We start from the raw sequence: 21510 nt of genomic DNA, 5'->3' as shown, positions 1-21510 counted from the left end.
ATGTGTAATGGATGAGAATTTCAATCTGAGGGGCACCTGGGTGGCTCAGTCTGTTGGGTATCTGCCTTCGGCTCAGGTCATGATCTCAGGCTCCTGGGATGGAGCCCCCGTGTCAGGCTCTCTGCTCAGCGGGAAATCTGCTTCTCCCTCTCACTCTCCCTCTGTGGGTTCTCAACCTCTCTCTCTCAAATGAATAAATACAATATTAAAAAAAAAAAATTTTCATCCTGAAACCAAAGTGAGGATGCATTTGGACACCATACAGGAAAACCATGGAGCCCTTGGCCTATACCTAAGGTAGATAGAGTTTAAAAAGAACATCACCCCGGGTGCCTGGGTGGCTCAGTCCTTAAGCGTCTGCCTTTGGCTCAGGTCATGATTCCAGGGTCCTGGGATCGAGCCCCGCATCAGGCTCCCTGCTCTGTGGGAAGCCTGCTTCTCCCTCTCCCACTCCCCCTGCTTGTGTTCCCTCTCTCACTGTGTCTCTCTCTGTCAAATAAATAAATAAAATCTTAAAAAAAAAAAAAAAAAAGAACATCACCCCAAGAGCTCACGGAACATGGAGACTTTGTGGCCATTTTTAGTGCTGTTCATATTGGCCAGTCTGACCATTGCGAAGCTCTGCCTGGCCACCACATTCCAGCTCTTACAAAATTTTATTGACTAAATACATCTTTTAAATGTAGGTTTAGACACTTAACAAAATGGCAGTAGTACATAGCTATCAATAATTATGTTGGAGCATTTAGATGATTTATATTTAATCAAAAAACATGAGACAGCAGAATGCATAAAAAATCAAGATCTATTTCTATGCTGCCTAAAAAACACTCACTTTAGACCTAAAGACACAGATAGACCAAAAGTGAAGGGATGGAAAAAATTATGTTCCATGCAGATGCAAGTGGGAGAAAAAAGCCAGGATAGCAATACTTAAACAAAATAAATAGACTTTAAAAGAAAGACTGTAGGGGCCCCTGGGTGGCTCAGTCGGTTAACCTTCGGACTCTTGATTTCAGCTCAGATCATGGTCTTGGGGTCCTGGGATCAAGCTGCAGGTCAAGCCCCGTGTCAGGCTCCCTGCTCAGTGGGGGGTCTGCTTCTCCCTCTCCCTTTGCCACTCCCCCTGCTTGCTCTCTCTCAAATAAATAAATAAAATCTTTTTTTTTTTTAAGATTTTATTTATTTATTTGAGAGAGAGAATGAGAGACAGCACGAGAGGGAAGCGGGTCAGAGGGAGAAGCAGACCCCCTGCCGAGCAGGGAGCCCGATGTGGGACTCGATCCCGGGACTCCAGGATCATGACCTGAGCCGAAGGCAGTCGCTTAACCAACTGAGCCACCCAGGTGCCCCTAAATAAATAAAATCTTAAACACACACACACAACCAGATAGACCTGAATATATCTGGAACATTCCATGCAAAATCAACTGAATGCATTATTTTCAAATGCACATGGAACATTCTCCAGGACATATCACATGTTAGGCCACAAAACAAATTTCAATAAATTTAAAAAGACTGAAATCATATCATGCATATTCTCCAATCACAACAGAATGAAACTAGTTATCAATCAAAAGGAAAAAAATTGGAAAAAACACAAACACTTTGGAGGCTAAACACCATGCTACTAAATAGCCAATGGGTCAACAAAGAAATGAAAAAGGAAATTGAAAAAATACATGGAGACAAAAGAAACTAAAAACAACAGTCCAAAATCTTTGGGACACAACTAAAGCATTTCTCTTTTTTTTTTAAAGATTTTATTTATTTGAGAGAGAGAGACACAGCGAGAGAAGGAACACAAGCAGGGGGAGTGGGAGAGGGAGAAGCAGGCTTCCCGCCAAGCAGGGAGCCCAATGCAGGGCTCGATCCCAGGACCCTGGGATCATGACCTGAGCCGAAGGCAGACGCTTAATGGCTGAGCCACCCAGGTGCCCCAACTAAAGCATTTCTAAGAGGAAAATTTATACTGATACCTTTCTCAAGAGAAAGTATCTCAAAAAAAAAAAAAAAAAACTAAAAAACTAACCTTACACTTAAAGTAACTAGAAAAAAGAACAAACCAAGCCTGGAGGTAGCCACAGCAATCAGACAAGAAATAAAAGGCATCAAAATTGGTAAGAAAACTGTCACTATTTGCAGATGATACTATACATAGAAAACCATAGAAAACCCTAAAGACTCCACCAAAAAACTATTAGAACTAATAAGTGATGTCAGTGAAGTTATAGGACACAAAATACACAGAAATCAGTTGAGTTTCTAGACACTAATAACCAAGTAGCACAAAGAGAAATTAAGAAAGTAACTCCAGGGCGCCTGGGTGGCTCAGTTGGTTAAGTGACTGCCTTCGGCTCAGGTCATGATCCTGGAGTCCCTGGATCGAGTCCCGCATCGGGCTCCCTGCTCAGCAGGGAGTCTGCTTCTCCCTCTGACCCTCCCCCCTCTCATGTGCTCTCTCTCATTCTCTCTCTCAAATAAATAAATAAAACCTTAAAAAAAGAAAGTAACTCCATTTATATTTGCACCACAAGTAATAAAATACCTAGGAATAAGTTTAAGGAGGTAAAAGGCCCGAACTCTGCAAACTACATAACACTGATAAGAGAAATTGAAGATGACACAAATGAAAATATAGTCCATGCTCTTGGATTGCAAGAATTAATATTGTTAAAATGTTCATACTACCCAAAGCAATGTACAAGTTCAGTTCAATCCCTATCAAAACACCAACAGCACTTTTCACAGAGCTAGGACAATAATACTAAAATTTGTATGGAAGTACAAAAGACCCTGAAATACCCAAAACAGTCTTAAGGAAGAAGAAAACTGGAGGTATCACAATCCCAGATTTTAGGATCTATTGCAAAGCTATAGTAACGAACACAGTATAGTATTGTCACAAAAATAGATGCAAAGATCAGTGGAAGAGAGCCCATAAATAAAACCACACACTGATGGTCCATTAATCTATGACAGAGAAGGCACGAATATACAATGGGGAAAAGATACTCTCTTTGATCAGTGGTGCTGGGAAAACTGGACAGCTACAGCCAAAGAATGAAACTGGACCACTTTCTCACGCCATACACAAAAAAATAAACTCAAAGTGGATTAAAAACCAAAATGTGAGATGTAAAACCATTAAATCCCTAAAAAAAAGCAAAGGCAGTAATTTCTTTGACATTGGCTATGGAAACGTTTTTCTAGGTAGGTCTCCTCAGACAAGGGAAACAAATGCCAAAATTAACTACTGGGACTACACCAAAATGAAAAGCTTCTCCACAGCAAAGCAAACCATCAACAAAATGAAAAAGGCAACCCACTGAACAAGAGAAGATATTTGCAATCAATATATCCCATAAGAGGTAGTATCCAAAATAAAGAATTTATACAATTCAACACATACACACACAGTCTGATTTAAAAATAAAATCTGGGGGCGCCTGGGTGGCTCAGTCGTTAAGCGTCTGCCTTTGGCTCAGGTCATGATCCCAGCGTCCTGGGATGGAGCCCCGCATGGGGCTCTCTGCTCAGCAGGGAGTCTGCTTCTCCCTCTCCCTCTGCCCCTCCCTTCGTGCTCCCTCTGCTGCACTCATAATCTCTCTCTCTCTTTCAAATATAAATAAAATCTGAGTAGACATTTTTCCAAAGAAGGCATACCAATGCCAACAGACTCATCATCAAGGAAATGCTAATCAAAACCACAGCAGGGAATCCCTTCACACTTGTCAGAATGGCTAGAATCAAAAAGTCAAGAAGTAAGTGTTGGCGAGGATGTGGAGAAAAAGGAACCCTTGTGCATTACTGGTGGGAATGTAAACAGTAACAGCCACTATGGAAAACACTAAGGAGGTTTCTCACAAAGTTAATAATAGAAATACCATATGATCCAGTAATTCCGCTACTGGGTATTTATCCAAAGAAAACAAAAACACTAATTCTAAAAGGCACATGCACCCCTGTATTTATTGCAGCATTATTTACAGTACCCAAGATACGGAAGCAGTCCAAGTGTCCATCGACTGATGAATGGATAAAGAAGACAGGATACATATACACCATGGATTATTACTCAGACGTAAAAAAAAAAAAAAGATCTTGCCATTTGCCACAATATTGATGGAGCTAAAGGGTACTATGCTAAGTGAAGTCAGACAAAGACAAATACATGATTTCACTTGTATATGCAATCTAAACAACAAAAAGCAGAAATAGACTCATAAATACAGAGAGCAAACTGATGATTGCCAGAGGGGAGAGTGGTGGGGGAAGGGGCAAAATGAGTGAAGGGGAGTGGGAGACACAGGCTTCCAGTTACGGACTGAGTAAGGTATGGGAACAGAAGGTACCACATGGAGAATACAGCAGTGGTATGTAACAGCATTTTATGGAGACAGATGGTAACCACACTTCCAGTGAGCGTAGCATAACGTAGAGACAAGTCAAATCACTAGGTTTTATACCTGGAACTAATGTAACATCGTGTGTCAACTGTCCTTCAATAAAAAAAAAAATTAAAATTTCAAAAAATAAACAGGTTAAGGGTATGGGTGTGTGTGTTTCTCAGGCAAAATGTTTGGGGAAAAAATATGTATATAAGGCTTGGAAACAAGCCTAGAAAGGAGACCTCAGAAATGCAGTGTCTCGGGCGCCTGGGTGGCTCGTCGGTTAAGCGTCTGCCTTCAGCTCAGGTCATGATCCCAGGGTCCTGGGATCAAGTCCCCCATCGGGCTCCCTGCTCTGCGGGGAGCCTGCTTCTCCCTCTCCCACTCCCCCTGCTTGTGTTCCCTCTCTCGCTGTGTCTCTTTCTGTCAAATAAATAAATAAAATCTTTAAAAAAAAAAGAAAAGAAAAAAGAAATGCAGTGTCTCAACTTTGATGCCCTCTGCACATGGCTCTGGGAAGCCCATGTTGGAGGGCTCCACTTTTAGGGTCCTCCTGGGGTATCAGGCCTCCCCCCCCCCCCCCCCAGTGTGGTCCAACCTCAGGCAGGGCTTCTTGGTTAGTTAGGAAACAGACTGCTTTTGATTTGCTGTTTTCCTTTCTTTCGCTGTGTTCGTGTTTACATAATTTTAATTATGAAAAAGCTTTGCAATCTTTGACCCCATGTGGGCATTATTGTGTAGTTTCCATCATAAAATTAAGTCCTCGGGTTTAAGTGGAAATAGAAATACATTTCCATCTCACGCACTCCCAGACATAAACACACATGTGTGGAATAAGTAACACTGTGGGATTAGGCCACAGAAATACAGATCTTGGCTTATGATGGGGTTCTGTCCCAATAAACCCATGTTAAGTTGAAAATATCCTAAATGGAAAGTGCATTTAGGACACCCAGCCTACTGAATACCATGGCTTAGCCCAGCCTGCCTGGAAGTGCTCAGGACACGGACAGTAGCCTACAGTCGAGCAAGATCATCTAACACCAAGTTTATGTAATTTCGTGAAAAGCCAAATGGTCGTATGGGTACAGAATGGTTTTACCTGTACCGTGATCGTGGGGCTGACCGAAAGGTGGCTTGCTGCCCAGCGTCCCGAGAGAGGCTCCTACCACATGGTGCTAGCCCAGGCAAAGAGCACCATTCAGAATTCGAAGTTGAGCTTCTACGGAATGCATACCACCTTCACACCACCGAAAGTCGAAAAATCCTAAGTCAAGCTACCCTACGTTGGGCACCGTCTGTCCCTAAATACTCTTTTACTTTTTGTACCAGCTACTATCACACCTGCCATGTCCGGTCTCAGCATTTAAAATATCTTGTACTCTCCAAGCACCACGTGCTCTGGGCAGAAACCCTGGCATCACTGCGGCCAGAAGACGGCGGGCACACCTCCACCCAGCCACTCAGATGGTGACAGCTCACATGACGTCCTGTCTGTCATCCCTTCTCGGAGATCTGGCTGAGCTCTCTTGCCAAAGCGCCGGTTCCCATTTCTGTTTCTAAAGCCGCAAGGCCAGGGGTGGTTGGATCTCAGGTCACCTCAAAAGTTGCTACTCTTTTGGGCACTGATATGGTGAGAAGCCCGTCTCCGTGTTGGGGAGCTGGAGGGACACAGCATGGGAACCCCACTGTTTGATGAATAAATTCAGGGGCTTCGTGGGGTCCTGGTGGGATAGTCGGCTGTTGCTTTCGTCTCTCCAGTGATGGGTAATAGAGGACTGGAGGGTTATAATTTGAAGGAAAATTATAGCACATCTTCTACTAAGTAAGGGGATAATAAAACTGCTTTCTATAGACTTCTCACCGTGGCCAAGCAAGGAGACACTGTGCTTTTAGATTCCACGCAGACTTAAAGACCTGTCAGGCCACCTCATTTTATGACAGTTATAAATTAGTGCAAAACAGACACTTTCATGTAGCCAACCATGTCATCCCAGGGCTACATTATAACATGGAGAGAGAGTTGGTAGTTCTTCCCCCACGTAGACATTCTTGTACCCTGGAGGTGAGAGTGGGTGTTCATACAAGTTTACAGAAACTTCTACATCATCAGTTTAAAAAAAAAACTTATGAAGTGTGGATATAAAGGATTTTTTATGACCCCAGCTGGAAAGAACTCCTTTTTTCTTTTTTCTTTTCTTTTTTTTTTTTTTGTTAAGATTTTATTTATTTATTCATGAGAGACAGAGAGAGGCAGAGGGAGAAGCAGGCTCCCAAGGAGCAGGGAGCCCAATGCGGGACTCGATCCCAGGACTCTGGGATCATGACCTGAGCCGAAGGCAGACGCTTAACCATCTGAGCCACCCAGGCGCCCCAAGAACTCCTTTTTTCTTAACAACAAGGAGAGAGTATGTTTTATTATAAAGCCTCATTTTTTTTTTTTTTTACTAAATTACCAATTTAACCCATTTTGAAAAACACCCAACTATTACTTTTTTCAGAGAGTAATTTATATACAGGAAATCTCTACAATATTCTGAGTTATTTGGGGACATAAATTTATCAGCGGTATTTAATAAAGTCCTGTGGTTGAAACGGAACTCTGAGATTCACTGCCACAGCCCACCATGACTGCCCAAGTCCCCTCAACTGTTCGCCACATACAGAGCACGTTCTGGATGCTGGGTCTCCTGCCTCAGCTCTACCCAGAAGCTGGTCAGCATCAGCCCTCCGTGACCGGCGACAGCAACCACCCCTCCTTCACGGACTACTCATGTCTTTACTCTGGTCCGGAAACACTTCCAGGGTGAAGCTAAACTGGCTTCCATGAGTTTGTCCCAGTTCTGGTCTTAGAGCCATTTATTGTCACCCACTGGTCTCAACAGATGGGAAACTGGACTCATGTGCCTGGGGTAGGACATGCGGGTCAGAGGGCCTGATAGGAAAAGACGAGGAGGGGTGAAGCTTTTGCTACTCACTTCACACATTCTGATGCTCTGACCCCCACCCCCAGAATCATGCCATCTGTGCCACTATTGTGGGGGACATGTGTCCTAGGCCTAAACTGGTACCCAACTCTTCCTTCCCCGTAGCCAACCTTCAGATATTGGGAGGTAGCTCTTATGCCCCATCTCTAGGTCTCCTTTTCTAGACCAAAACACCCAGGTTTCTGGCCATTTCATGGGATCTTGGGTTTGGAGCCCTTCCCTGGTGGGTCATCTCCGGCATGGGTCTAACTGGGTCATGGCCTTCTCCAAGGGTAACATTAGGACCCAGACAGAGACCTCCAGCTGTGATCTAGAGAACAAGAACAGAACTATCACCTTTCAGTTTTTGGTTTTTATTTATAAGAAAGGATACAGGGGCACCTGGGGGGGGTACGGTCAGTTGAATGTCCAACTCGGTTTCAGCTCAGGTCATGATCTCAGGGTCATGAGATCGAGCTGAGCATGGGACTCTGCACTTGGCACAGTCTGCTTGGGTCTCTCTCTCCCTCTCCCTCGCCCCCCTCCCCATGCTCACATGCTTTCTCTCTAAAATACAATCTTTTAAAAAAAAGAAAAGAAAAAAGAAAGGACTTATAAAGCTGATTAGTAGGAGCATATCATTTTATTTGGATTTTTTTATGTCCCTGATTGATATGCACCACACCAAGTTATCAGACTGAGCCTGAGCAAAGTCCACGCTACAGACACCCGTCCTGAGAGCGTGGGCAGCTTCTTTTTTTTTTTTTTTTTTTTTTTAAGATTTTATTTATTTATTTGACAGAGAGAGACAGCAAGAGCAGGAACACAAGCAGGGGGCGTGGGAGAGGGAGAAGCAGGCCTCCCGCTGAGCAGGGAGTCCGATGTGGGACTCGATCCCAGGACCCCGGGATCATGACCCGAGCCAAAGGCAGACGCTTAACGACTGAGCCACCCAGGTGCCCCGCGTGGGCAGCTTCTGCTTTGCCCACTCCTACAGCGCCTGGCACCAGACACGAGCTATTTCTGAAAGAGGATTTGAGTGACAGTTCGAGCAAGTTGTGCATTTAAGCAGGCAAACCTTCCTGACTTAGATTAACAAAGTGGAAACTAATAAAAATTACAACTCTCATTAAGCTTAAAATTACATGACAAAATACTCATTTTTAAATAGAATCTTTGACATAGTCTCTTAATAATTTGCAGAGTCATTTCAAACTTTGTGTTCGTTTTTTCAGCCCCCAAATGAGTGTGTTGGGCCACACAGTCTCTGTGATTCCAGCTCCAACCTTCTCGACGGTTCTTGCGAGGATACTAGCACATGCCTGGCACTAAATGATACATACGTAATTTGTGTATATCGTGTGTGTGTGTGGATACCAACACTCACATAGATACACACACTGTATTTCCCCAAAGAAAAGTTTATCCCTTACCACTACCCTATAAAGTAGGATTTATTACTCCCTTGTACAGATAAAACAAGGTATAAAGAAGGTTCAATAATATGCCTAATGCTCTGGAGCTGTAATAATTAGGAAATCAATGGACTTAGCCCACCGTGTTTGTCTCTAAAAACTGAACATAGTACTGCCTCCCCATATGTAGCTTGGTTTAACTGTCACAGGTTGAATTAGCAGTCTCTGACCTTAAATGGTTACCATTTTAGGTTAAATATTTGCTGGACGGGCATCTGGGTGGCTCAGTCAGAAGAGCATGCATCTCTTGATGTCGGGGTCAGGAGTTTGAGCCCCACGTTGGGTCTAGAGATTATAAATAAATAATAAAAAATATTTGCTGTGAGCACCTGGGTGGCTCAGTCAGTTGAGCGTCCAGCTCTTGGTTTCTGCTCAGGTAGTGATCTCAGGGTCCTGGGATCTAGCCCCGTGTCTGGCTCCACGCTCAGTGTGGAGTTTACTTGGGATTCTATCTCCCTCTCCCACTGGTGCTCTCTCTCTCTCTCTCTCTAAAATCTTTTAAAAAGGGGCACCGGGGTGGCTCAGTCGGTTAAGCGTCTGCCTTCGGCTCAGGTCATGATCTCAGGGTCCTGGGATCGAGCCCCGCATCGGGCTCCCTGCTCCGCGGGAAGCCTGCTTCTCCCTCTCCCACTCCCCTTGCTTGTGTTCCCTCTCTCGCTGTGTCTCTCTCTCAAATAAAGAAATAAAATCTTTAAAAAATAAAAAAAATAAAATCTTTTAAAAAAAATATTTGCTGGACATATTTTTACTCCCCTGTCACAAGGATAGTGTTTGAAAATGAACACAGCGTTCATGAGTTCAAGACAATGTTCAAGTTGTTCTGATTAGCTTCAAGCCTGCTAGACCACAGCACATGCTCAAAGCCCTGTGCTCTTGGAGGTCAGGAGCATACCTTAGCCCGCACTGTTTCCTTCGGAGCCCTAGCACAGTGCAGTGAGGTAGGAGGAACTCGATACACCTTGGTCTTATTACATGCTGTAGATCCACCAGAGAAGCAGTACTATGCTAAGCATTGCAGAAGATCCCCGAGCCTAATGCACCCCCACTTCTGTGTGTACATTTCCTGAGTACAAGGCATCAGGAGAAATAATGAATCTGTGTTCCCATTCATAAGGAGCAGTTATCAGTCAATGCCAAAATGTAGTCTTAACAGCTTTCTTTCTTTTTTACCCCCCTCCCCAGTAAGTGAAAACGGTGACCATGAGACATGAACACAGTTGTGGATGAGAATTTTCTCCACTCCGGAATTACCCAGAGGAACTTGGCTGACCCCCGCTGCACACAGAGTAATAATCAGCTGGATTTAGGAGTTTGCAAGGTGTCAGGCGAGCCTTGGTCCATAGGCTGATCAGCAGATGTGATGTGAAAAACACCACACTATTCTATCATTTGCTGTTGCTTGCTCAACTGTGAAGAACTGCATGAGCTCTATTTAAGCTGCTTTCTACACCATTGCCAATCACCATTTTGGACTTGGAAGTGCTATTTTCCTATTGACACCTGCATTATTTCGTTTTGCATGCATCCAGTGATTATACATAAGCAACATATGTAATCGGCTTATTTTTTAAAAATCCATCCATGCAAAATGGTAAATAAAGTATAAATTCTGCTCTTTTTTGCAAAATTATAATCATAGCCCATGTCTTTAAAAGTTTAAATTGGTTTCATATAAAGATCAGTGTAATAGGTCTGCATATACTTTATAGAAAACTAGCTTCTATAAAGATTTTTTCACTGTTTACTAGTGAAATGAGAAAAGCAAAGCTATTTATAAAAGGCCTTATGTCGTGTACATACGTTGTCTTTGAAATATTTGTGATTTAGTTTATTGCTTGTAAAAGAGAAATTATATAATTTATTTAGTAAATACTATTGTAAACTATAGTTTTATTGAGAGAAATAAAATATTTTGTTCTCAATTGTGGTAGTGCATTAATTCCAATGGTTTATGGTCTTTATATTTCTTTTATTAATTAAAATGGATACTCCTCCATTTTTAAGATATTCAGGGATCCTAAATAAACGGACTTTCATGAAGGAGAGATAATTCTCTGGTTCCTGAGAAGACACAGTCGCAGACTGTACTCAACTTATTCTGGAGACTTTCCCAAATATCCTGGTGTATAAGTCAGCTTTCACTCTGTTTTGCTGTGGTAACAAACAATCCCCGAATCTCTGCATAGGAATCAAGAACAGCTCCTATCTAGGACATGCCCTTTGTATGGCAGGGGGAAAAAATGATAGTGAAACTGGCAATGGGAGCTCTTAAAGCTTCTGCTTAGATGTTGCTTACAGAACTTCTGCTCACATGTCACCAGCCAAAGCAAATGATATTGACAGGATAGAGGTCATAGGAGTGGCAAGTATACTTCTCACCAAGGAACTGACTCAGCAGAAAGGGCCGGTGAATATTTTAAGCAATTATTGCTTAAATCTACACAATTTCATTAGTGTCTCAAACAGCAAAGGCTTGAAAGGCTGCCTAATCATACAATGGGGAAAAAAAGTCTTTAGAAAGTAATATGACCAAGACCACAGAAAGACATTCCTGATGATTAAGACGCTCAGTGTAAACTACTTCAAGTCCAAGCAAGCCGATTCTTACAAGCAAACTTGGTATTAACTTTTCGTAAAAGTAACGCAGAGCCAGGGTTACTCAGTGTAAGTAGTAATTTTGCCTGCAGAGTTGGTGCTGGCAATCTATCCTAGGTTGGGATTTCAACAGGGAATTCTAATGAAATAGACAACTGAGGATTCTTTGCCTCTCTTTCCCTAGTATTCATAGGTGCTAGCAGATACTCTGATTACAGGGGTTTACCGACCTGGGATCCCCCTCCTCTTCCTCTCCAATTTTAAATCTACCCATTTATCTAACCTACAGACTCTTTCTTGTGCCCTCCCCTGGGGGGATTGATGCCTCTCCATCAATGCCTGAAAAGTAACTTATAATGATTTCTATTATCATGGATTCGTTTTGCCAGTTCTAGTACTTTGTATAAATGGAATCCTATAATACATACTCTTTATCTGGTTTTTTGTTATTACTGTTCAACGCTATGTAAAATTCATTCATTTTGTTGTGTGTAGTAGAAGCTCATACTTAAAAAAAAAAAAAAAGCTCATTCTTTTTCACTGTTGAGTAGTAGTCCATTGTATGACTATTCCACAATTTCCGGCTCTATTGCTGATTGGCATTTGGGTAGATTCCAATTTAAAACTATAATGAATGAGGAGGCCCTCCAGACCTCTTCCTCCACACAGCTCCAAGATGCAGACAATTTGACTTCTAGCATCTATACCAGGTATGGGAGAACTTTCCAGGAGAAATATCACTATCAGGAAGTCGATGACCACCCTCTAATTTGCCTAGGATAGTCTGAGTTTATGCCTGACACTCAGGCATAACAGCAGGACATTCTTCTACACTCAAAACTGTTGTCTTTTGGACCACTGAAATATAGTTACCTTACCAAGGGAGAAAGTTTCAAGATAGTAACATTGGAGGTTCCCCAGCAATTGACTCAGCCAAGGCACCCCACAGTGAATTTCAGCTGCAAGCCTTCCCCCACCCCACCACCACCAGTGCTCATAGCATTTAGTCCCCACTCTTAATGAGCAACCAACCAAGAATCACAAAACTTCTCAGGAAATTCTCTGAGACTGAAATACACCAGCAGAAAATTGGGGACTGGGGGAAACAGGGACTATAGGAAGCAAACTTAGGGGTGCCTGGACTGGCTCAGTGGAGCATGTGACTTCAGCTCAGGGCTGTGGGTTCGGGCCCCATATTGGGTGTAGCGATTACATGAAAATAGAATCTAAAAACAAAAAACAAAAAACACTTCAAGACAAAAATTAGCATTACGTCTTTAGAGAAAACAAATTATATATGGCACCTGTGAAATAAGATCAGTATGCTACTACAAAAATGAATATTTAGAAAGCATAAAAGAAAATGTGGAAAGTAAAAGCATGTTGGCAGAAGTCAGAAACTAAGAAAGTGACTGGAAGATAAGGTTGAGGAAATATCCAAATGATTTTAAAAAGACAAGGAATAAAAATAAAATTGAAGACAATTCCACAGATCAATGTGGAATTGACCACATATATCCAATGGACTTCCACAAAGAGAAAACAGAGACCATGGAGGTAAAGAAACCTTCAAACAAATAATACAAGAAAATTGCCCAAAACTAAAAATACATGCATTTCCAGATTAAAAGGGGCTCCAAGTGCCCAGAAAAATGGACAAAAATGAACCTGACCATGCAATTTCAAACCACCAGGGATGATCATGAGATTCCATAGGCTTTCATTTATTTTATTTATTTTTTATTTTTTTTTTTTAAAGATTTTATTTATTTGAGAGAGAGAGAATGAGAGAGAGAGAACACATGAGAGGGGATAGGGTCAAAGGACGAAGCAGACTCCCTGCCGAGCAGGGAGCCCGATGCGGGACTCGATCCCAGGACCCTGGGATCATGACCCGAGCCGAAGGCAGTTGCTTAACCAACTGAGCCACCCAGGCGCCCCTCCATAGGCTTTCAGAAAGTAAAATTTTATATAAAGCTCAAGAGTCAGAATTCAATCAAAGTTCTCAACAGCACCACTGGAAGCCAGAAACTAATGAAACCTTAAAAATTCTGAGAAATATTTTTTTCTCATCTCTAATTCTATACCCTGTGTATCACTTAGGAGTCTCCAGAGAAATAGGAGACACATAGACATAGCTAATAGATTTAAGAAATTGGCTCACATAATTGCAGGAAAAGGCCAATCTGAAATTCAAATGGCAGATTAGCAGGCTGGATACTAAGGCATGAGTTGATAGAAGAGTTGTGAGGCAGAATTTCTTCTTTTCTAGAAAACATTAGCTTTTCTTCGAAGGCCACCACTTGACTGGATGAAGCTCACCCATATTATCCAGGGTAATCTTTACTTTAAATCAACTAAATACAGACCTTTAACCACAACCACAAATTAATTTTCAGCAATACCTACATCAGTGTTTATTAAATAACTGGGTACTCTACCCTAGGCAAGTTGATAAATAAAATTAATGACCACACCCTGAAAAAACACTTATATGTAAGAGTAGAATAATGTATACAAAAATAATTTCCATCTGCCCTTTATCCAGAAGCTCCAAAAAGATGTGTTTTGCCAAAATGAGAGTATAAACCAAGTAAGAGAAAGCCATGAAAAAGAAAGACATCAGACCCAGTAAATAAGAGATCCAACTCGAGAGGGAGGTGAAAAGAATCCCTAGGATGGAGGTAAAGGGAAATCCCATGATGACAACAATGGAGGAGATCTAAAAATTACTCAAGATTAGAGGTCAGATGCTCTAGGCACAAGTTCTCCAAGAAGGTGAAGATACCCAAGAGATTTAAACATGAGGGCATAATATTTTAACTCCATATCCTGGGACTGATCCTAGAGTTGGAGAAAAAAAGAAAAGGAGGAGGACATTAGAAAAACTGGTGAAATTTGAATAAAGTTTGGAATTTAATTAACAGTATTGTATGAAGGTTAAACTCCTAGTTTGGACAAATGAACGATAGTTATATAGGCTGTTTAGATTCAGAGAAACTGGGTCAAGAGTATACAGAAACTCTGTTCTATCGTTGCAAATTTTCTGTAAATCTAAACTTATTCCCCAACAAATATATTAAACTGAAAAAGAAATGGTCAAAAGATTTAAATAGACACTTCAAAGCAAATATATGGATGGCAAATAAGCACAAGACATTCAACATCATCAGTCATTAGGGAAATACAAATTGAAATTACAGTGAAATTCTACAACGCATATATTAAAATGGGGCTAAATTTTTCTTAATTGACAATGACAAGTGCTAGTGAGAATGTAAAGTAATTCTAACTCTCATATTTTGCTGGTAGGAATGCAAAATGGTACAGCCACTCTGGACAAAAAAAAAATCCGTTTATTATGAAGTTAAACATACCTTGATAGTTTCTAGAAGATGACAGCAGAGTGGGACCATAGGCTCACCTTGTCCTAAAAATACAACTAGATAACTATCATTTCATCCTAAATACCCCAGAAATCAATCTAAAGACTAGCAGAACAAACTCCACAAGTAAAGATAGAGGCCATATCAAAGAAGGAAGGAATTTTGGAGATATGGCTTGGGAGAGAAAGAGATCATGGCTGCTGTGGTGAGGAGGGAGCTGTGGTCACAGAGAAGGGTGAGAGACAAAGTAGCACACAGGGAAAACAAATCCCCAAAGCAATTGGTTTGGAAAGTGAGAGGGCCAGAATTTCTTGAGTTCTTGTGACCAAAGGAGCTTAAAGCTTGGAGTTTAAAGGTCAGTGGGCTTAGAGGTCACTGCACTGCTCTTGAAGAGAAGGCAAGCCAACAACCTATGGACATACAGCATGGAAACAGTGATCTGAAGAGCACAGGGGCACATAGTGGGGAGGTTAGTCACTCATCTCAGAGCATGAACTGGCCAGCGCCATTTTACTCCCCAACCCCTCGGCATCAGCACAGGACCACCAGCAGGAACCAACAAAGCACCAACACTCACTACCTAACTTGATTATATCGAGTTCTGCCCCCTGTGCTCCAGTGGAACCAGCCATGCCAGTCATACTTGCCTCAGTCCCAGCATGGAGGGAGCCCCTCCCCCAGAAGATGAGCCCCAAACCTCCATTCACCTGACATCTCCTGACCAGAGACTTTCGCAAGGCCTTGGTGCCAGCAGCGGCAGTGGTAGGTCTCATTTCACAAAGAGACAGAGCACACCTAGTTAAAATGGGCCACATTCAGGCCAGGGACCAAACACCGCCCACAACAGGCAAAAAGAGCCTCTGCAGATGACTGGCATGAAGGGTAAAGCAGCCAGGACATGAGAGCAGAGCTGAGGCAGCATACATTAGAGGCACTCCTGGAAGCACCCTGATATACAGGGCCCTGGGGAACAGGGGACACTACACAGCAAGGCACTAGAGGAACTCTCCTTCATAAGGCCATCACCCTTGAGAACATGAGACGTAGCTGACTTTCTGAACACACACAAACAGGCACAGAGACAGACCCAAAATGAGAAGACAGAAGAATTTGCCTCAAATGAAAGAACAGGACAATGCCACGACCAGAGATCTAGGCAAAACAGATCTAAGTCATATGCCTGATGGAGAATTTAAAGCAGTGATTATAAGGATACTCACTAGACTTGAAAAAAGAGTAGAAGAGGGGCGCCTGGGTGGCTCAGATGGTTAAGCGTCTGCCTTCAGCTCAGGTCATGATCCCGGGGTCCTGGGATCGAGCCCCACATCGGGCTCCTGGCTCGGCAGGGAGCCTGCTTCTCCCTCTCCCTCTGCCTCTCTCCCTGCTCATGCTCTCTCTGTCTCGAATAAGTAAAAAATCTTTAAAAAAAAAAAAAAAAAGAGTAGAAGATAACAGTGAGACCATTAACACAGAGGTAAGGAATAACATAGCAGAGATAAAGGGCTCAATTAACTAAATGAGAAACACACTTGATGGAATGAACAGCAGGCTGGAAGAAGCAGAGGAACAAATTAATATCCTAGAAGACAGAGTAATAGAAAGTAATCAAGCTCAATAAAAAAAGAAAAAATTATGCAATACAAAAATATACATAGGGAACTCAGTGACTCCATCAAACACAGTAACATTTGTATCATGTAAGTACCAGAAAAGTAAGAGAGAGAAAAGGTGGCGGAAATTTTGAGGAGGTAATACTTGAAAACTTCTCCAATCTGGGGGTAGGAAACAAATATCCAGATCCAGGAGGCACAGAGAAACCACTCCCAACAAAATCTACAAAAGCAAACCCACACCAAGACATATTATAATGAAAATGGCAAAATACAGTAATAAAGAAAAAAATCTCAAAAGCAGCACAACAAAAGTAGACCATTACATATAAGGGAAACCGAATAAGGCTATCTGTGGATTTTTCAGCAGAAACTTTCCAAGACAGAAGGGACTGGCATGATATATTCAAAGTGCTCAATGGGAAAGGAATCCAGATTGGTAAGAAAGAAGTCAAACTTCCACTCTTTGAGGATGACATGATACTATATATAGAAAACCCTAAAGACTCCACCAAAAAAACTGCTAGAACTGATAAACAAATTTAAGTAAAGTCACAGGATACAATATCAATGTACAGAATTCTGCTGCATTTCTATACACCTAAAATGAAACAGAAGAAAGATAAATTAAGAAAGCAATCCCATTTACAACTGCACCAAAAATAATAAAATACCTAGGAATAAACGTAACCAAAGAAGTGAAAGATGTATACTGTGAGAACTATAAAACACTTATCAAAGAAATTCAAGATGATGCAAAGAAAGGGAAAGACATTCCATGCTCAGAGGCCAGAAGAACAAATATTGTTAAAATGTCTCTACCATCCAAAGCAATCTACACATTTAATGTAATCCCTCTCAAAATACCATTTTTCACAGAACTAGAACAAACAATCTTAAAATGTGTATGGAACCACGGAAGACCACGAATATCCAAAGCAATCTTGAAAAAGCAAAGCAAAGCTGGATGCCTCACAATTCCAGGCTTCCAAGTTATATTACAAAACTGTATTAATCAAAACAGTATGATACTGGTACAAAAACAGACACATCAATCAATAGAACAGAATGGAAAATGCAGAAATAAACCCAGAATTATATGGTCAATTAATCTTTGACAAAGCAGGACAGAATAACCAATTGGAAAAGGATAGTCTCTTCAAAAAATGGTTTTGGGAAAACTGGATAGCAACATGCAGAAGAATGAAACTGGACCACTTTCTTATACCATATACAAAAATAAATTCAAAATGGATTAAAGACCTCAATGTGAGACCTGAAACCATAAAAATTCTAGAAGAGAGTACTGGCAGTAATTTCTGACAGTGGTCATAACTTTATTCTGGATAGGTTCACTGAGGCAAGTGAAACAAAAGCAAAAATAAACTATCAGGACTATATTGAAATAAAGCTTACACAGAGCAAAGGAAACAATCAACAAAACTAAAAGGCAACCTAGAATGAGAGAAGATATTTGCAAATGACATATCTGATGAAGGGTTAGTACCCAAAACATATCAAGAACTTTACAACACCCAGAAGGAGGAAAAGATGGCAGAGGAGTAGGGGACCCTATTCCAACTGGTCCCGGGGAATTGAGCTGGATATCTACCAGACCACTCTAAGCACCCATGAAATCAGCCTGAGATGTAAGGAGATCTGGATCTCTACAAAGAGAAGATTGCAGGCGGTTGGTTTCGAGGTACAAAGCAGGGAGCCATGATTCTACTGGCAGATACTGAAGGATGAACGGCAGTGGGAGGGAGCCTGGCCATGGGGATCCTGCACCGCCAGTGAGTGACAGCTTCCCGTGCTGGGGACGGGGCACAGACTCACAGACCAGAAGCGGCGGGGAAAGGACTTTAGGGCGGCCCCCGGGACGGAAACCTGGAGCAACAGGGCCGTGCGTGGGAACTAGGGGCGGCTGGCGTTCTAGAAGCACAAAGGGCAGAGACGTGCCCTGACCTGGAGGCTAGGACTGGAAGCACTGCGGAGGGGCGCACAACCCAGGAGGCTGCTGTTTATAGCAGCACAGACAGAAATGGAGATAGTGTGGCCGGGAGAGCTCACTGAAGAACAGACTGTGGTCTCTCTGCTCTGAGGCAGAGGGTTGGAAACAGTCTCTTCTGCTCTGACTCTTGGAAGAGACATGGAAAGCCACCAGGGAAAGCCTCCAGAGAACAAAGCCCCAAAAAAACAGTTTTCACTGAGCCCATCCCCTGCCACAGGGGGCATGGCAACTCTCCCCAAACAGGGTTGCCCGAGTAACAGTGCAGCAGGCCCTTCCCCCATAAGACAGGCTGGGAGAACAAGAGGCCAGCAACCCTAAGGCCCTAGAAAACAGATGCATCTTGCTTGGGTTGTGGTCAATAATTTGGACTCTATACACTCCCTCAACCACCCATCAACAGAATGACTAGGAGGAGGAACCCCCAAAATAGGAAAGACTCAGAGATTATGATTTATGCCACAGATTTACAAATGGATTCAGATATAACCAAGATGTTGGAGATGGAATTCAGGCTAGCAACTGTGAAGACAATAGCTAAAATTGGGGAAATCAATTAATGGCAACATAGAGTCTCTAAGGGCAGAAATGAAAGCTGAACTGGCAGAACTTCACAATGAATCATGGAACACTACATCAAAAACTAATGATGTAATGTATGGTGATTAACATAACAATAAACAATTTTTAAAAAGAAAAAAGGAAAAAAAAATGCTATCAATGAAGCCAATCTAATCTAGATAATCTAATAGCTAGGGTAAGTGAGGCAGAAGAACGAATTAGTGACCTGGAAGACAATTTAATAGATAAAAAGGGAAAAGAGAAGGCCAGGGAAAAACAACTCAGAATCCATGAAAATAGAATCAGAGAAATAAGTGACACCATGAGGTGTTCCAATGTCAGAATCATTGGAATCCCAGAGGGAGTGGAGAGAGAGAGAGGGCTAGAAGATATATTTGAGCAAATCATAGCTGAGAACTTCCCTAATCTGGGGAAAGAAACAAACATTCAAGTCCTAGAGGCAGAGAGGACGCCTCCCAAGATCAAGGAAAACAGGCCAACACCCCAGCATGTAATAGTAAAACTTGCAAATCTTAGAACCAAGGAAACCATCTTAAGGGCAGTTAGGGGGAAGAGATTCCTTACATACAGAGGGAGGAACATCAGAATAACGTCAGACCTATCCACAGAGACCTGGCAAGCCAGAAAGGCCTGGCAAGACATATTCAGGGTACTAAACAAGAAGAACATGCAGCCAAGAATACTTTATCAGGCAAGGCTGTCACTGAGAATGAATGGAGAGATGCAGAGCTTCCAAGACCGGCAGAAGCTGAAAGAATATGTGACTACTAAGCCAGCCCTGCAAGAAATATTAAGGGGGGGTGGTCCATAAAAGGAGAAAGACCCCAAGAGGGATATACAACAGAAATTTACAGGGACAATCTATAAAAACAAGGTCTTCACAGGCAACATGATGACAATTAATTCATATCTTTCAATAATCATTCTCAACGTGAACAGCCTAAATGCTTCCATAAACCGGCCCAGGGTTGCAGATTGGATAAAAAGACAGGACCCATCCATATGCTATCGACAAGAGACTCATTTTGAACCTAAAGATACTTCCAGACTGAAAGTGAAGGGATGCAGATCCATCTTCCATGCCAGCAGACCTCAAAAGAAAGCTGGGGTAGCAATTCTTATATCAGATAAATTAGATTTTAAGCTAAAGACTGTAGTTAGAGACACAGAAGGACACTATATCATTCTTAAAAGGGTCTATCCAACAAGAAGATATAACAATTTTAAGTATCTACACCCCCAACATGGGAGTAGCCATCTACATAAGCCAACTGTTAACCAAAATAAAGAGTCATACTGATAACAATACGTTAATTGTAGGAGACCTCAATACTCCACTCTCAGCAACAGACAGATCATCTAAGCAGAAAATCAACAAAGAAACAAGAGCTTTGAATGAAACACTGGACCAGATGGACCTCATAGATATATACAGAACATTGCACCCTAAAACAACAGAATACTTATTCTTCTCAAGCACACATGGAACTTTCTCCAGAATAGACCACATACTGGGTCACAAATCAGGTCTCAACCGATACCAAAAGACTGAGATTATTCCCTGCATATTCTCAGACCATAATGCTTTAAAACTGGAACTCAATCACAAGAAAAAATTTGGAAGAAATTCAAACACTTGAAAGCTAAAGACCACTCTGCTCAAGAATGTTTGGGTCAACCAGGAAATCAAAGAAGAACTTAAACAATTCATGGAAACCAATGAGAACAAAAACACATTGGTCCAAAACCTATGGGATATTGCAAAGGCAGTCCTAAGGGGGAAATACATAGCCATCCAAGCCTCACTCAAAAACGGAAAAATCCCGAATTCACCAACTAACTCTACACCTTAAAGAACTAGAGAAAAAGCAACAAACAATGCCTAAGCCACACATTAGAAGAGAAATAATTATGAATTAGAGCAGAGATCAATGAATTAGAAACCAGAAACACAGTAGATCAGATCAACGAAACTAGAAGTTGATTCTTTGAAAGAATTAATAAGATCAGTAAACCACTGCCCAGACTTACCCAAAAGAAAAGAGAAAGGACCCAAATTAATAACATTATGAATGAAAGGGGAGAGATCACTACTAACACCAAGGAAATAGAAACAATTATTAGAAATTATTATCAACAGGGCGCCTGGGTGGCTCAGTTGGTTGGGCGACTGCCTTCGGCTCAGGTCATAATCCTGGAGTCCCGGGATCGAGTCCCGCATCGGGCTCCCTGCTCAGCGGGGGGTCTGCTTCTCCCTCTGCCCTCTTCCCTCTCGTGCTCTCTGTCTCTCATTCTCTCTCAAATAAATAAAATCTTTAAAAAAAAAAAAGAAATTATTATCAACAACTATATGCCAATAAATTAAGCAATCTGGAAGAAATGGATGTCTTCCTGGAAACCTATAAACTACCATGACTGAAACAGGAAGAAATTGACAACCTGAATAGGCCAATAACCAGTAACGAGATTAAAGCAGTGATCAAAAACCTCCCAA

General features: G+C 41.9%; 1 protein-coding gene across 2 annotated transcripts in view; it reads left to right on the top strand.

Moving 5' to 3' along the window:
• Positions 1 to 10750, top strand: part of PIP5K1B (phosphatidylinositol-4-phosphate 5-kinase type 1 beta) — a 305430-nt gene extending 294680 nt beyond the window's left edge. For both annotated transcript variants that reach the window (XM_035029097.1, XM_035029096.1), the window contains one exon: positions 10018 to 10750. In XM_035029097.1, coding sequence (XP_034884988.1) covers positions 10018 to 10024 — 7 coding nt within the window. In that variant the 3' untranslated portion in view covers positions 10025 to 10750. The remainder of the gene's footprint in view (positions 1 to 10017) is intronic.
• The last annotated feature ends 10760 nt before the right edge of the window (positions 10751 to 21510 follow it).

This window comes from Mirounga leonina, unplaced genomic scaffold, assembly GCF_011800145.1.
Source record: "Mirounga leonina isolate KUSES-001 unplaced genomic scaffold, KU_Mleo_1.0 Mir_224, whole genome shotgun sequence".
NCBI classification, from domain to species: domain Eukaryota; kingdom Metazoa; phylum Chordata; class Mammalia; order Carnivora; family Phocidae; genus Mirounga; species Mirounga leonina.
The sequence above is the reverse complement of the archived record's forward strand: the minus strand, read 5'-3'. Positions and strand labels throughout refer to the sequence as shown.